The following is a 16,382-nucleotide window of genomic DNA, read 5'->3' as shown; positions in this document are numbered from 1 at the left end:
TCCCCTATGCAAACAGCACCGGCATAAAAGCAGATCAAACACACTCTGCCTCCTGGAATCCTGAAGATTCTCACTCATTCCCTCGTTTAATTCTGTTTTAAACATGAAACTCTTGACATTATTCCAAAGCCAGTAAGATCGAATCTGGCTTGGAGAGCTGACGAGAATCTGTTTTAGGGTTATTGTAAAATGGATTTTGTTTCTCTAACTTGCCTAGGTGATTCACATCGTTTTTAGATTTATCAGCACTTCATTTGGTCCTATGGAATTTGGGGTCACCTAGAGGAAAACTGAGCTAGAGCACTTGAGGGACATGATGAAAATACAGTCTCTGCAGTCATAAAAAAGATGAGCTCATGTCCTTTGCATGGATGAAGCTGGAAACCACCATCCTCAGCAAACTAACACAGGAACAGAAAACCAAACACTGCGTATTCTCACTCATAAGTGGGAGTTGAACAATGAGAACACATGGACACAGGGAGGGGAACAGCACACACTGAGGCCTGTTGGGGGTTGCGGGGGCGAGGTGAAGGAACCTAGATGACGGGTCAATAGGTGCAGCAAACCACCATGGCACACATATACCTATGTAACGAACCTGCACATTCTGCACATGTATCCCAGAACTTAAAGTAAAATACAATTTTAAAAATAAAATAAAATAAAAAATAAGCAACCTATACCATCTGAATAAAAAAGAAAAAGAAAATATAGTCTTGATCCAGTGCCCAACCTGCTAAATGAGAACCTGTAGCAAATCGGCCCAGAAATGCACACCATAAGGGGACCTTTATGAGGAGGTTGCCTTAGGAACAAAGAACTGGCAGTGTGAGTCAGTACAAGTCCTGTGACAGTACTGAGAGAGTCCAAAGGACTGGTTTGTAGGAAAATATATCAACTAATAAATGCCTCCAAAAATGTTGAGTCATTGACTCTTCGGAACCACGAGTGACAAAGGGCTGTGACAGGGAGCAATTGCCCTTCTTCCTAACTGTTGGCATTAGTTTGAGATTTTGCCAGCCAATTCCCAGTTGCAATGATTCATAAAGTAACTTCCTAAATTCCATGCAGCAATTATAGGCTATAGTGCTTTTCAGATTGCAGCGTGCATTCCAATTCCTAGGATTGCTGGAAAATGCAGATCCTGCTTCAGTAGGTCTAAGGTTTTGCCTGAGACTCTGCATTTCCAGCAAGATACCTGGTGTTGCCAGTGCTGCTGGACTTGAGTCCAGCGAGGTCCTAGAGCCATCAGTTTAACACAGAAGAATTAAAACAGTTTGGAGATCAGCCGGCATTTTTGAAAAGGAAACTTTCCACAAGTGTGGCTTTGAACAGTGTTGATTCTACTGATTCCTAATCTTATGCTCAGATACAAATAAAACCTGCCCCCTCTTGTTTCAGTAACCCAGCCAGGAGTGTAGTGAGAATTTTGTTATATGTAAAAATTTCTTAGAAATGTTGTAAAAATTTCTTAGAAATGTGTCTCTTCTTTCAAGGGTTTATAAATGTATTTGGAGGCCTTTATATACATAATGAAAAACATTTGGAAAGGAAAACTGTAAAGCTTACTGTGCTGAAGCCTTCAGTTACTGGAAATAAGATGCAGTTAGTTGTAGTCTCTTTTTATTTTTTTCAGGGCTGTATCTTTTTTTACAATTCATGGTGGCAACAAGTTTAGCACTGAGGTTCTTGATTCATCCTCAATGTTGATTTGAAGTAATTTTATCTGTTGAACACACATTGCATATGAGTTTTGATTATTTTTAAAAATCTCCTTCTAAATATTTAAAGTCTATTTCTATTGTGGATGAATTAACTTTTTTAACATCTACTTAAAGATTGTTATTATGCCATTTGGAAAATAAATAAAAAGCATGAAAGCTGACAGTACACACTTTGGAACACATACTTCCAAAAGCATATGTTCCAAACGCATATGACGTATTTGATCATAAATGTCATTACAATAGATCCTTTGATGTTCATCAGCATGAGAATAGATCCCGAGACCTTCGCGGATTCACATGTACAATTCCTTGCCACCAAAAAAGGGAAAGCAGCCTGGTAAGATGCCAGATGAGAGCGGCTGCCTCGGAGTAGATGGCAAAGCCTCCTCGAAACATGGAAGCCAGTGATGGGCAGGGCCTGCCTGCCTGCCTACCTAGGGTCTTGTGTGCCCTCTTCAGAGCCTCACAGACCTTGAGATTCAACTCAGCAGAATTACAGTATGGGTATGATGGCTATTTGAAGTGGCTGGTAAATAGTCTAAGCCACAAATACCCAATCCACGAGTTTCAAAGAACGACCAGATAGACGTTAATGTGGGCGTGGGGAAATCTGCAACTCTCTGCACTGCACCGTTCACTTCTTCACAGCGGCTGTCCTAGGAGATGTGTGTGGCACTTCCACTTTCTGTGGTGCACACTTCTGTGTTGTTTTAGCATCTTACCTGTGGCAGGCATAATTCTGATTGCTGTTATAATCAGAAAAAAATCAACAGAATTCTTTAAATCCCTTGAGTGCACATTGTGGTGTTTTTGTTGAGTGACACAACAGACTGTCAGTTGATGAATTATGTAGTATGATCATATATGTGCTAGGATAGATACGTATGTGGACTACGATAGAAGATTATGGATGATGGAGCACAGGTTGATTTTGTGTACCTGTCTCTCCAGTCGTCCAACAAACATTTCTTGAACAGCTAGTATATGCCAGGCGTTATGTTAGGGGCTAGCATATGTTCTTCACTGTACTTCTTTAAGGAAGAGAGACACCCATGCAGACAAAGTGGCTCTCATTGTAGTTAATAAAACTGGAAGACAGACCAGCTGCAGTGGCTTACGCCTCTAAGCCCAGCACTTTGGGAGGACGAAGTGGGCGGATCAGTTGAGCCCAGGAGTTCGAGACCAGCCTGGGCAAAATGGCAAAAGCTCATGCCTACAAAAAATACAATAAATTAGCTGGGCATGGTGATGCACACCTGTAGTCCCAGCTACTCAGGAGGCTGAGGTGGGAGGATCGCTTGAGCCTGGGAGGCATAGGTGGCAGTGAGCCGAGATCACACCACAGCACTCCAGCCTGGGTGACAGTGTGAGACCCTGTCTCAAAAATAAACAAACATATACATACATACAGTAAATAAAACTTGAAGCAGCCAGAGCACTTTTTGCAAATGATGTAAGCCACACCTGGGGATTCTGAGGTATTGGGATCCCTGTCTGTAATTATTCATTCCTCCACAGCTGCCATATAGAACAAGCAAATCTGACATCACAGCTCTTTCAAAAATCTCTCAGAATTCTACACTGGAATAAAGATCACCCAGTAAACTCAGCTATGTTCATTCATAGGAGTTTCTCCTTGGAGTTAATAATAATCATTAGAAAAAAATTACAGGAAGAAATAATAATTTCCTCCTATTCTTGTGATAAATTGTAACAATAGCAGACATTCCTATATAGACCCTATCAGCGATAAGAGGGAAAATCGGATTTGCAAATTAAGTATATGAATAAATATATTAGAAAAAATGTTTAGGATATTTGTTCTTTGTCTAAACTATTCTTAATAATGGCAAAAACTCCTTTCTTACGTGGTTTGGGAAAACAAACAAGCAAAGTGTGTGTTAAGCCATAGCATGGAAGTTTCCATGCTTTCTCAAAGCAAACTGTATTTCACTTGCCTTAAATCACAAATGTCTGTCCTAAATACATCATAAGACTGGACAAATTTGTGGCACAACTCCTCACAGCTGGGAAGTTTGACATTAATATCAAATTTCCTGTTGTTGTTTCAGAATTGTCTGTTTCACAGCAATATTACCAGTGACTTGAAGGCATTTACAGACAAGTTTGGTTTTGATGTCCTCATCCTGTTCGCCAGCTATCTGTCAGAGGAGCAGCAGCCGAGACGACAGATTGCTGTGTACTCAGAAAACGTAGAGCTGTGCAGTCAGGTGAGCCCCTCCTCTGACCCCGGCATGTTTCCCTGTGTCCTAACCTGCTGGCTCTCAGAACACACAGTGCAAGACAGAACACATTGGTGGCTCATGAGCAATTAGCCCAAGAGATGGAGTCCTAGAGGTTTGAGTTTTAGGAAATGTTGGGGGTATTTTGTACATTTGGCCTTTTAAGAAAGCCCCAGAAGCATTTCTCGTCTTGACTGAATCCATGGTGCAAAACATTAGCTCTTTCTCACCCCCAAAAGAGCAAGTCCTCCTCTGGGGGCTGTTTTCTTCTAGGACTGCTCCCTAATCATAACTAACAAGGTTTAGCCCCTGTCCCAGGACCCATTTGATGCCCAGTGTTTAAGACCTGGTGATCTGATGCTTTAATCAAAGTTAGTCTGTCTCCAGGTACCAGAACTCTGACTAGGTAATCAATTATCCTCCAGGTTGATCGCTGAGTCTTTTAACCCAAGGCCTAGGAAATAAAAATAAAAATAAAAAAAGAATTAGATAAAATTAATCAATATAGGCCATTGGATATACCAAGCCAGGTGTACTTAATAACTAATATGAGAAATACATGATTCATTGTAACAGGAGCCACATGGCCCTGCATGCTTCATCACTCATTTTTCCTCACTAATGGATTCAATGCCTCATGAATCCACAGGTGGCTAGAGGCACAGTCTCTTCCCCTTTCTTTTCTACGTCCTCCTTTCTGTCCCCCAAGAGCTCCACTGTAGCTCTCTTGACACATGCCTGTGGGTACTCTCGGGCTCTCTCAAGTCCAAATGTGAGAGAGCATCTCCTCCTCTGACCTGCATCACCAGCCTATGGTTTTTTTCAACACTTTACTCTGCATTTGGTTTCAAAGGTAAATTTCATCTTTGGTCACTGGCTTCCCAGGGATGGGATTTAGGCTTGGAAGCCTACAATATGGCAGCTTTCAAATCACTTTTAGCAGTAGACCCCTTTTTCAAACCAATTTGAAAATTGGTTCATTGGAAACAGACAAAAGTAGAAGAGCAGATGAAGGAGTTAAAAGCCCTTGAGCTGACCCCAGTCCTCTTCTCTTCTCCCCACTCACCCTCCCCACCCTAGCAACAGCCAGAGGTGGATCCCTGGAATCTTAAGCAACAGAGTCCTGGCTCTGGCCTAGCGAGTCTCTCTTTGCCTGTGTGGTCACACCACTGGCTGAGTCAGCCTTTGCAGCAGACTGCCTGGGTGTAGAACTCAGGCTCCAGCACTTGTTAGCTGTGTGTGTTGCTGGACAAGTTATTTAATCTTCCTGTGTCTTCATTTCTTCATGGGTAAAATGGAAATAAAAAGAGTTCCTACCTTGTGGAATTACTGTGATGATTAAAAGAGATAATGATCATAAAACCCTTAGAACCATGCCTGGCACATGAAAGCACTCAATAAATGTTAATTAGTAGTAGTAGTATCTATGTGAGCTCCATGGTGGTAGTGGTGGTGGTGATTATTATTATTATTATTAATTTTACCTCTAGTAATCCTGTGGGGCCATTTCAAAGGCCCAGCACAACAAAATACTCCTGACATTCCCTAAAAATCAGAAAGCCGCCACCCACTTCTGGCCTCACACTGACTGTCAGTGTCCCCTTGCCTCCCAGGTTGGCTTTGTCTGTTTTGGGCTCCATGCTTCCGTTACCTGGGGTGAAAGGGTCCGAGGGGTCCTGAGTGCTGTTCAGAAAGGTCAGACCCTGGGAGCATCTGTCTTTCCTACTCTCTCTTTTGCATTCTGAAGCTATCAGACGTTCAAGCAGCCCTGGCTGCCCCTCCCAAACAAGAGCCTGTCTCCTGATATTTTCCCCTTATTCCAACACTTTTCCTATAGTTGTCAGCAACATGTGTTATCTCTGCTTTTTTTGCAACTCAAGTTACATTGCTGTTGGAAGATGGTATTATATTACAGTTAGGAACGAAGTTAGATGGTTTAAACTCCTTTACCCAAAACGTTCAGGAGCCATCAAAATCGAGCACCTGGATTTTGAATTAAACAGAGAGACAGTTGGATAGAATTGGAGAAAAGGTTGGTGGTATAGTAATCAGAACTTTCCAAGTTTGAGATCTTCTTTTTCAGACAGATGAACACAGACTAATTTTATATTTAAAAAATTAAGAGAGATAAATTGCAAAGCGCAGTTGCAAAGTGCAACAGTGCCTGAGTGCTGACACAAATTCCTGTGCCTTCCGACAGATTTGCTGTGAGCTAGAAGAGTGTCAGAACCCTTGCCTAGAACTGGAGCCCTTTGACTGTGGCTGTGATGAGATCCTGGTGTACCAACAAGAGGACCCTTCAGTGACTTGTGATCAGGTGGTTCTCGTTGTCAAGGAAGTCATCAACAGGAGGTGTCCAGAGATGGTCTCCAACAGCCGGACGTCCTCAACAGAAGCCGTGGCAGGCAGTGCCCCCCTCTCCCAGGGGTCTTCTGGGATTATGGAATTGTATGGTTCTGACGTAGAGCCACAGCCCAGCTCTGTGAATTTCATAGAGAACCCTCCAGATCTCAACGATTCTAACCAGGCTCAGGTGGATGCAAACGTAGACCTCGTTAGCCCAGACAGCGGACTGGCTACCATTAGGAGCAGCCGCTCATCCAAGGAGAGCTCTGTTTTCCTCAGTGATGATAGCCCCGTGGGAGAAGGTGCTGGGCCTCACCACACCCTCCTCCCAGGGCTTGACTCCTACAGCCCCATCCCTGAAGGGGCGGTTGCGGAGGAACACGCATGGTCTGGAGAACATGGTGAACACTTCGACCTCTTCAATTTTGACCCAGCACCCATGGCTTCTGGCCAGTCCCAGCAATCTTCTCATTCTGCAGACTACTCCCCAGCGGATGACTTCTTCCCCAACAGCGACCTGTCAGAAGGACAGCTCCCCGCTGGGCCTGAAGGACTTGATGGCATGGGAACCAACATGTCTAATTATTCATCCACTTCACTTTTGTCGGGGGCTGGCAAAGATAGCCTTGTGGAATATGATGAGGAGTTTGTCCAGAGACAAGAAAGTCCCAGAGATAACTCTGAAAGAAATTTGAGCCTGACAGATTTTGTGGGAGATGAATCCCCTTCCCCAGAAAGGCTAAAAGATATTGGAAAGAGGATCCCACCAACACCCATGAATAGTTTAATAGAAAGCTCGCCATCCACGGAAGAACCAGCCTCACTCTATACAGAAGATATGACCCAAAAAGCCACTGACACAGGTCACATGGGGCCACCTCAGACCCATGCACGGTGCAGCAGCTGGTGGGGTGGTTTGGAAATTGACTCCAAAAATATTGCAGATGCGTGGAGTTCTAGTGAACGGGAATCTGTTTTCCAGAGCCCTGAATCGTGGAAAGAGCATAAGCCAAGCTCCATTGATAGGAGAGCCTCAGATTCTGTATTTCAGCCAAAGAGTCTCGAATTCACAAAGTCAGGTCCCTGGGAGTCTGAATTTGGTCAGCCTGAACTGGGTAGTAATGATATTCAAGACCAAAAGGAAGAAAGCTTGTCATTCCAGAATGTGCCCATGGAGAAGCCGCCTTTGCCAAATACATCTCCCCAAGGAACAAACCACCTGATAGAAGACTTTGCTTCTTTGTGGCATTCTGGTCGCTCTCCCACAGCCATGCCCGAGCCCTGGGGAAATCCTACAGATGATGGTGAACCAGCAGCTGCGGCGCCATTCCCAGCCTGGAGTGCGTTTGGTAAGGAAGATCATGCTGAAGCGTTAAAAAATACCTGGAATTTGCACCCAACAAGTGGCGAGACACCTTCTGTTAGGGACCCGAATGAGTGGGCCATGGCAAAAGGTGGATTTGTCTTTTCTTCTTCAGAACTACTGGACAATTCACCCAGTGAGATAAATAATGAAGCAGCTCCAGAAATCTGGGGCAAGAGGAACAATGACTCCAGGGATCACATCTTTGCACCTGGAAATCCCAGTTCTGATCTGGATCATACATGGACTAATTCTAAGCCACCGAAAGAAGATCAGAATGGTTTAGTGGATCCTAAAACTAGGGGCAAAGTATATGAAAAGGTAGATTCCTGGAACCTTTTTGAGGAGAGTATGAAGAAAGGAGGGTCAGACATCCTAGCTCCTTGGGAAGATTCCTTCTTATCTTACAAATGCTCTGATTACAGTGCATCCAACCTAGGAGAAGATTCGGTGCCATCCCCCTTAGATACCAATTACTCCACCTCAGACTCTTACACATCACCAACATGTGCTGGAGACGAAAAGGAAACTGAACACAAGCCATTTGCTAAAGAGGAAGGTTTTGAGTCAAAAGATGGTAACTCCACGGCAGAGGAGACTGACATTCCACCTCAGTCACTGCAACAGCCATCTCGAAATCGAATCAGTTCAGGTCCTGGGAACCTAGACATGTGGGCTTCACCTCATACAGATAACAGTTCTGAAATAAATGCCACTCACGACCCGGATGAAAATGAACTCAAGACAGAGCACACAGATGGTAAGAATGTCTCCATGGAGGAGGACGTGGGGGAAAGCAGCCAGTCCAGTTACGATGACCCCAGCATGATGCAACTGTACAATGAAACAAACCGACAACTCACACTTTTGCACAGCAGCACCAACTCCCGGCAGACAGCGCCTGACAGTCTCGACTTGTGGAACAGAGTGATTTTGGAGGATACGCAGTCCACAGCAACGATCTCAGATATGGACAATGATTTGGACTGGGATGACTGCAGCGGGGGTGTGGCACTCCCCAGTGACGGTCAAACAGAAGGATACATGGCTGAAAGTACCGAGCCAGAAACCCGATTTACAGTGAGACAGCTGGAACCCTGGGGCTTGGAGTATCAGGAGGCAAATCAGGTAGATTGGGAGCTCCCTGCCTCTGATGAGCATACCAAGGACAGTGCTCCCAGTGGACATCACACACTGAATGAGAAAAGTGGGCAGCTAATTGCAAACAGTATTTGGGATTCTGTCATGAGAGATAAAGACATGTCATCGTTCATGTTACCAGGTTCCTCATATCTCACAGATTCAGAGCAAAGCGAATTGCCTTCTGAAATCCCCAGCCATTCAGCAAATGTTAAAGACACTCACTGCCCAGATGCGTCAGCAGCTTCTGGAACCAGTGAGTCAGGGGTACTTATATCTCATCTTGACAACCAGGAGACAGAGAGAGAAACCCTGCAAAGTGATGCAGCATCCTTGGCGACTAGGCTTGAGAATCCAGGGCATTTTGCACACCCAGATCCATGGAAAGGTCGTAGCAATGGACAAAGTGAAAGTGAGAAGGAAGCCCAGGGAGCCACTAACAGGGAGCACCTCGATGAAGAGGAGGTGATCACCTCTGGTGTGGAGAGTGCCTCAGGGATTTCTGAAAAAGGGCAGAGTGACCGGGAACTGTCTTCTCTGGTTGCATCTGAACATCAGGAAATCTGCGTTAAATCAGGCAAAATCAGCTCTCTTGCAGTCACTTTCAGTCCTCAAACTGAGGAACCAGAGGAAGTTTCCGAGTATGAGAAGGGGTCTCACAATCTAGACTCCCGTGATGTGCAAACAGGGATGTCTGCAGATAACCTGCGGCCAAAAGACACCTATGAACAGCACCTCATGAGTCAGAGAAATTCAGGTGAAACTACTGAGACTTCAGATGGGATGAATTTCCCAAAATATGTATCTGTACCAGAAAAGAATCTTGAGAAAACTGAAGAATGTAACATTCTAGAGCCAGAGAATGTGGGTGGAAGGGGACCTCACAAAGTTCCCCGAAGCCTTGACTTTGGGAATGCTCCTGTAGACAGTGTCGTGCATGTCAGCTGCACAAGTTCCGAGATAACCAAAAATCTTGACGTTAAGGGGACTGAAAATAGCCTTCCAGGAGCCAGTTCATCTGGAAATTTTGACAGAGATACTATTTCTAGTGAGTATACTCATTCAAGTGCATCAAGTCCTGAGTTAAATGATTCTTCAGTTGCGCTGTCTTCCTGGGGCCAGCAACCCAGTTCTGGGTATCAGGAAGAGAACCGAGGTAATTGGAGTGAACAGAATCACCAAGAATCTGAACTAATTACCACTGATGGCCAAGTAGAAATAGTTACCAAAATGAAGGATTTAGAGAAAAACAGAACAAATGAGTTTGAAAAGAGTTTGGATCGCAAAACTCCTACATTTTTAGAGATCTGGAATGACTCGATTGATGGTGATTCCTTGTCCTCTTTGTCTAGTCCTGAAACAGGCAGATATTCTGAGCATTCAGGGACACGTCAGGAAAGCAATCTCATCGCTAGCTACCAGGAGAAAAATGAACATGACATTTCTGCAACTGTGCAGCCAGAGGATGCCAGGGCCATTTCAACAAGCTCAGGTTCTGACGATGACAGTGTCGGTGGTGAAGAGTCAGTGGAGGAAGAGATCCAGGCGGCCAACTGCCACGTTGCTCAGGATGAATCCAGGGCTTGGGAGTCACTGAATGAATCGAATAAGTTCTTGGTCACAGCTGATCCTAAGTCTGAAAATATTTATGACTACCTAGGCAGCTCAGAGCCAGCAGAGAATGAGAGTAAGTCAAACCCATTCTGTGACAATCAGCAAAGCAGCCCTGATCACTGGAATTTCTCACCGTTAACGGAGACTGAAATACAGATTCCAGCAGTGGAGAAGGAGATGAGATCTTCTCCAGAAACAGGGAAGACAGGAGATGTTGCATGGCAAATATCTCCCAAAGCTGAACCAAAGAACGAAGATAATTCTCAACTGGAAATGCTGGGCTTCTCAGCTGATGGCACTGAGTGGTGGAATGCCTCACCCCAGGAAGGGAGACTAATTGAGAGTACATTTGAAAGAGAGCTGTCTGATCCCAGTGATGTGTTGGAGATAAACTCTTCCGTATATCAAAATGCCAGTCCCTGGGGAGTACCAGTTCAGAATGATATTGAGCCCGTGGAAACACACTATGCTAATCCTTTTAGTGACAACCATCAGTCACCCTTCCTGGAAGGTAATGGGAAGAACTCCCATGAGCAACTCTGGAACATTCAACCAAGGCAGCCAGACCCAGATGCTGACAAATTCAGCCAGCTTGTAATATTGGACCAAATCAAAGAAAAGGACTCAAGAGAGCAAACCTTTGTGTCTGCTGCTGGCGATGAGCTGACTCCTGAAACACCGACCCAGGAGCGGCATCGGGACGCCATGCTGTCAGTCTGCGATCAGCCAGATGCAGGCTTTACTCATGCAGAGGAAAATGGTTGTGTTACATCTAATGTTTCAACAAATGAAGGTCAAGAAACAAATCAGTGGGAACAAGAAAAATCATACCTGGGTGAGATGACACATTCAAGCATTGCCACAGAAAATTTTCCTGCTGTCAGTTCTCCCACCCAACTGATAATGAAGCCAGGCTCTGAATGGGATGGCTCTGCCCCAAATGAGGACTCCCAAGGTACATTTGTGCCAGATATTTTACATGGCAACTTTCAAGAGGGTGGGCAGCTGGCCTCTGCCGCGCCTGACTTGTGGGTGGATGCTAAGAAGCCCATCAGTTTGAAAGCAGATGGTGAGAATCCTGATATCCTGACACATTGCGACCACGACAGCAATTCTCAGGCTTCCAACAGCCCTGATATATGTCACGATTCTGAAGCGAAGCAAGACACTGAGAAGCACCTCGGTGCTTGCATGGGACCTGAAGTGGAATCCAGTGAGCTTTGTCTCACTGAGCCAGAGATGGATAAAGAACCCATTCATGAGCCTGGACAGGAGTTTGTCCCATCCAATGCAGAACTCGATTCTGAAAACGCAACTCCGCTGCCTCCAATTGGCAATCAGGCAGACATAAAGGGCTCCTCTCAGCCCGCCTCTCATAAAGGTTCACCTGAACCTTCTGAAATAAATAGTGATGACAATACAGATTTACAAGCATCAGAAAAAGGAGCCAGCCCAGATATGGCACCAATTTTGGAACCAGTTGACAGAAGAATCCCAAGGATTGAAAATGTGGCAACTAGCATTTTTGTAACTCACCAAGAGCCAACTCCGGAAGGCGACAGTTCTTGGTTATCAGACAGCTTTTCTCCTGAAAGTCAGTCTGGTGCAAGAGCTTTGTTTGATGGTGAGCCACGTTTATCCACAGAGAATCCTGCCATGGTTCCTGATGCTTTGCTAGCCTCAGACACTTGTCTGGATATAAGCGAAGCTGCCTTTGACCACAGTTTCAGTGATGCCTCAGGTCTCAACACATCCACGGGAACGATAGATGACATGAGTAAACTGACATTATCCGAAGGTCATCCTGAAACGCCAGTTGATGGGGACCTAGCGAAGCAAGATATCTGCTCATCCGAAGCCTCGTGGGGTGATTTTGAATACGATGTAATGGGCCAGAATATCGATGAAGATTTACTGAGAGAGCCTGAACACTTCCTGTATGGTGGTGACCCTCCTTTGGAGGAAGATTCTCTGAAGCAGTCGCTGGCACCGTACACACCTCCCTTTGATTTATCCTATCTCACAGAGCCTGCCCAGAGTGCTGAAACAATAGAGGAAGCTGGGTCTCCAGAGGATGAGTCTCTGGGATACAGAGCAGCAGAGATAGTGCTTTCTGCGCTTCCTGATCGAAGAAGTGAGGTAAACCAGGCTGAGACCAAAAACAGACTGCCTGGATCCCAGCTGGCTGTGCTGCATATTCATGAAGACCCTGAGTCCGTTTATTTGCCTGTAGGAGCAGGCGCCAACATTTTGTCTCCATCAAGCACTGACTGGGAAGTAGAAACAGATAATTCTGATTTACCAGCAGGTGGAGACATAGGACCACCAAATGGTAAGAAACATCCCATTCTTCCACCTCCAAGAAACCACTGCGTTAATTAAACTAGTGAATATTTATAAGACACACTCTTCCTACCAATGAGGGTAGAGAGGAACTAACTACATTTGCAAGGAATGCCTCACCAAGTCCTGTATTATAACAGCAGTAAAAACTAATGCATATATAGTACCTATCCCTGATAGTGCACAAGAAAATCAAATGACTCTACAAAATAAAAATATTTTCTAACTGGGCACAAGGGCTCACGCCTGTAATCCCAGCACTTTGGGAAGCCAAGGAGGGTGGATCACCTGATGTCAGGTGTTCGAGACCAGTCTGGCCAGCATGGTGACACCCCGTCTCTACTAAAAATACAAAAATTAACTGGGTGTGGTGGCAGCCGCCTGTAGTCCCAGCTACTCGGGAGGCTGAGGCAGGAGAATAGCTTGAAACCAGGAGGTGGAGGTTGCAGTGAGCTGAAATCACACCATTGCACTCCAGCCTGGGTGCTGGAGCGGGACTCTGTCTTAAATAAATAAATAAATAATATAAAAAATAAAAACATTAAGTTACCTCTTTTAGATGATCATTTGCAAGGATAACAAATCGCACAATGTGTTCATTAAACCTTGTTCTCCTCTTCTCATTTTCAACTTCCACTTCTAGGTGACAGCAAGGAAATATCAGAATTGGAAGAAGAAAAAGTAATTCCTACCAAAGAGCCTGAGCAGATAAAATCAGAATACAAGGAAGGCAGATGTACAGAGAAGAATGAAGATCGTCATGTACTACACATGGATTACATACTTGTAAACCATGAAGAAAATTTACATTCAAAGCCAGAGGCCCGTGAAGAAAGAGAAAGCATAGCTGAATTAGAATTGTATGTAGGTTCCAAAGAAACAGGGCCGCAGGGAACTCAGTTAGCAAGCTTCCCAGACACATGTCAGCCTGCCTCCTTAAATGAAACAAAAGGTATCTCTGCAGAGAAAATGTCTTCTAAAGGCGATACGAGATCATCTTTTGAAAGCCCTGCACAAGACCAGAGTTGGATGTTCTTGGGCCATAGTGAGGTTGGTGATCTATCATCAGGGCCTGGGTGGTCTGGCAAGACTGTGGAGCCATTCTCTGAACTCAGCTTGGGCGAGGGTCCCCAGCTACAGATTCTGCAAGAAATGAAGCCTCTAGAATCTTTAGCACTAGAGGAAGCCTCTGGTCCAGTCAGCCAATCACAGAAGAGTAAGAGCCGAGGCAGGGCTGACCCGGATGCAGTTATGTTGCAGGCTGTCACCCATGACAATGAATGGGAAATGCTTTCACCACAGCCTGCTCAGAAAACCATGATCCGTGACACGGAAATGGAGGAGGAGACAGAGTTCCTTGAGCTCGGAACCAGGAAACCAAGACCACATGGGTAAGCAGAAAGCTAGATTTATTTATTTTTGCCTGAAAAGCAATTATTTAGAAACCTGGGAAATGGTTAGAGGTTATGGAATATGAAGAATACTTGGATGATAGCAGCTTTGCTTATATTGAATGCAAGGCACACCATCAGTAAAAGCAGCTACTAGATAACTATTACTATAATGATGATTTATGTACATTTTCAGTCAAAAAGCCCCTTCAATTTTCATACCTACCCCCCAGCTGCCACCCCACCTACTTGAATACCTACATGACTCTTAAACAGGCAGTTGGGAATACAAGGGAATGACACTAACGTTTAATCAGCACCTACTATGTGCGAGGCAGTTTGCATATATTACCTCATTTAATCCTAACATGCCAGTGCGGGGAATGGAAGGGATGGGGTTGAGTAGGGGGATTCAAGGCTCAGAAAGTTTCTATAACTTGCCTAGAATTAAGTAACCAGAGTGAACACTCTGGGATTCAAAGCTTGCCACCTCCAAAGCCTTAGCATACAGAAAAGTCATTTTCTGGTTTTATGTAAGCACCTAATTTATCATTGGAGACAGAGAGACTCCATAGGCTTCTCCAAATCTCAGTGTAAAACATTCATTCCCTAATTGGCAGAGAAATTGGCAAACTGTCACCAAATCAGTGGTTCAGTCATTCATTCACTCATTCATTCATTCATTCATTCACCATGTGGTTTTTGAGAGCTTGCTCTGTGCCATGGTCCGGGTAGCCAATGGGCATATATCAGGGAATAGGATGTCATCGCTGCCCTCAAGCTGCCAGTCTCTGCTGAAACTGTTTAGCATTCTTCATTTCTCTTCATTTGTGTTTATGAAGCCCTCCTGCTTCCAGGGACAAAAGAACAAATTGTGAAAAATAACTTAAGTAAAGGGGAAAGTCATGTTTCCTCCTTGAAATGTAACAGAGAAAAGATATCGGCCAGGCACGGTGGCTCACACCTGTAATCCCAACACCTTGGAAGCCCAAGGTGAGTGGATCCCTTGAGGTCAGGAGTTTGAGACCATCCTGGCCATCATGGTGAAACCCCGTCTCTACTAAAAATTCAAAAATTAGCCAGGAGTGGTGGCAGCACCTGTAATCCCAGTTACTTGGGAGGCTGAGACAGGAGAATCACTTGGACCTGGGAGGTGGAGGTTGCAGTGAGCCAAGATCGTGCCACTGCCCTCCAGCCTGAGCGACAGAGCCAGACTCTGTCTCAAAAAAAAAAAAAAAAAAGGGAGAAAAGATATCTTTTTTTTTCCTGCTCAGCGTGGGAATATAAAGGACTATACATACCACTTACCCACAGTGAGTCAAAGAATCTGGATTCCAGCCTGGATCTACCATGACTGATTATACATTTTAGGATTAATCCCAGGCTTAGGTTTTCTCATCCGTAAAATTAGTGAGTTGGGCTGAAAAATCTCAAGCCTTTGTGCAGTATTAAATTCTGGGAACTTAATTTGTGTGGAAACAGAATGTGTCTAGGAGAGCTTTGGCATTCACAAATTACATTTCTTGATGAAAGGAACAAGGACAATGGAAAGAATAGCTGGGGTATGTTGAGGGTTAGCAAAGTGCAGAAGGGGTTAAAAGCTCTACCATATTCCAGGGCAGCTTCATAAATCCAGACGTTGTCAGCTGGCCTAATCCTTCTTTCTTCCTGTCAAGCTATTTTCTTCCAGAGAGACCTCAGATCCGTTATCAGAAAGCGAGTAGCAGATGGATCCCAGCAGCCCTGCTGGCATTGTTATAGATTGAGCTCAGAACTCAGGCAGCCATGAGTTGGCTAAGCTATTGTTTGGCTTCTTGTCTGCATTTTGCACACGCCCCTGAGATCCAATAGATGACAGTCGGTGTTCAATTGTGCCACCAGTACCTTTTCTTTCAACACGATTTCTTTGCTCATCCCTTTCCGCTCAGCTTTCGTAGTACTGAAACTTTCCTCACAATGGGGATGGGGCAGATTTTCACTCCGGCATGTGTATTATCTTTTGCATAAATAATTTACTCTGAATGTGTAAGTCTCCCTCTGTGCTAGATTTTCGGAGAAGAAAGAGTTGTCTAAAACAGTGGTTCTCTAAGTGGGGTCCTAAGAACGGCAGCATCAGTATCACCTGAGTGCTTGTTAGAAATGCAAATTATCGGCCCCAACTCAGACCCGCGGAATCAGAAACTCTGGGGGTGAGGCCCAGTCAGCTGAGCTT

The 16,382-nt window shown here is 44.7% G+C and overlaps 1 protein-coding gene across 17 annotated transcripts in view; it reads left to right on the top strand.

Moving 5' to 3' along the window:
- PRUNE2 (prune homolog 2 with BCH domain) overlaps positions 1-16,382 on the top strand; it is a 293,852-nt gene that overhangs the window by 193,328 nt on the left and 84,142 nt on the right. For all 17 annotated transcript variants that reach the window (XM_074017698.1, XM_074017695.1, XM_074017696.1 and 14 more), the window contains exons 7-9: positions 3,803-3,961; positions 6,174-12,768; positions 13,423-14,170. In XM_074017698.1, the coding sequence (XP_073873799.1) occupies positions 3,803-3,961; positions 6,174-12,768; positions 13,423-14,170 (7,502 nt within the window). The remainder of the gene's footprint in view (positions 1-3,802; positions 3,962-6,173; positions 12,769-13,422; positions 14,171-16,382) is intronic.

The sequence above is a fragment of the Macaca fascicularis genome, chromosome 15 (genome assembly GCF_037993035.2).
Source record: "Macaca fascicularis isolate 582-1 chromosome 15, T2T-MFA8v1.1".
In the NCBI taxonomy this organism is placed as follows: domain Eukaryota; kingdom Metazoa; phylum Chordata; class Mammalia; order Primates; family Cercopithecidae; genus Macaca; species Macaca fascicularis.
Note: the sequence above shows the minus strand (reverse complement) of the source record. Positions and strands in the feature narration are given on the sequence as shown.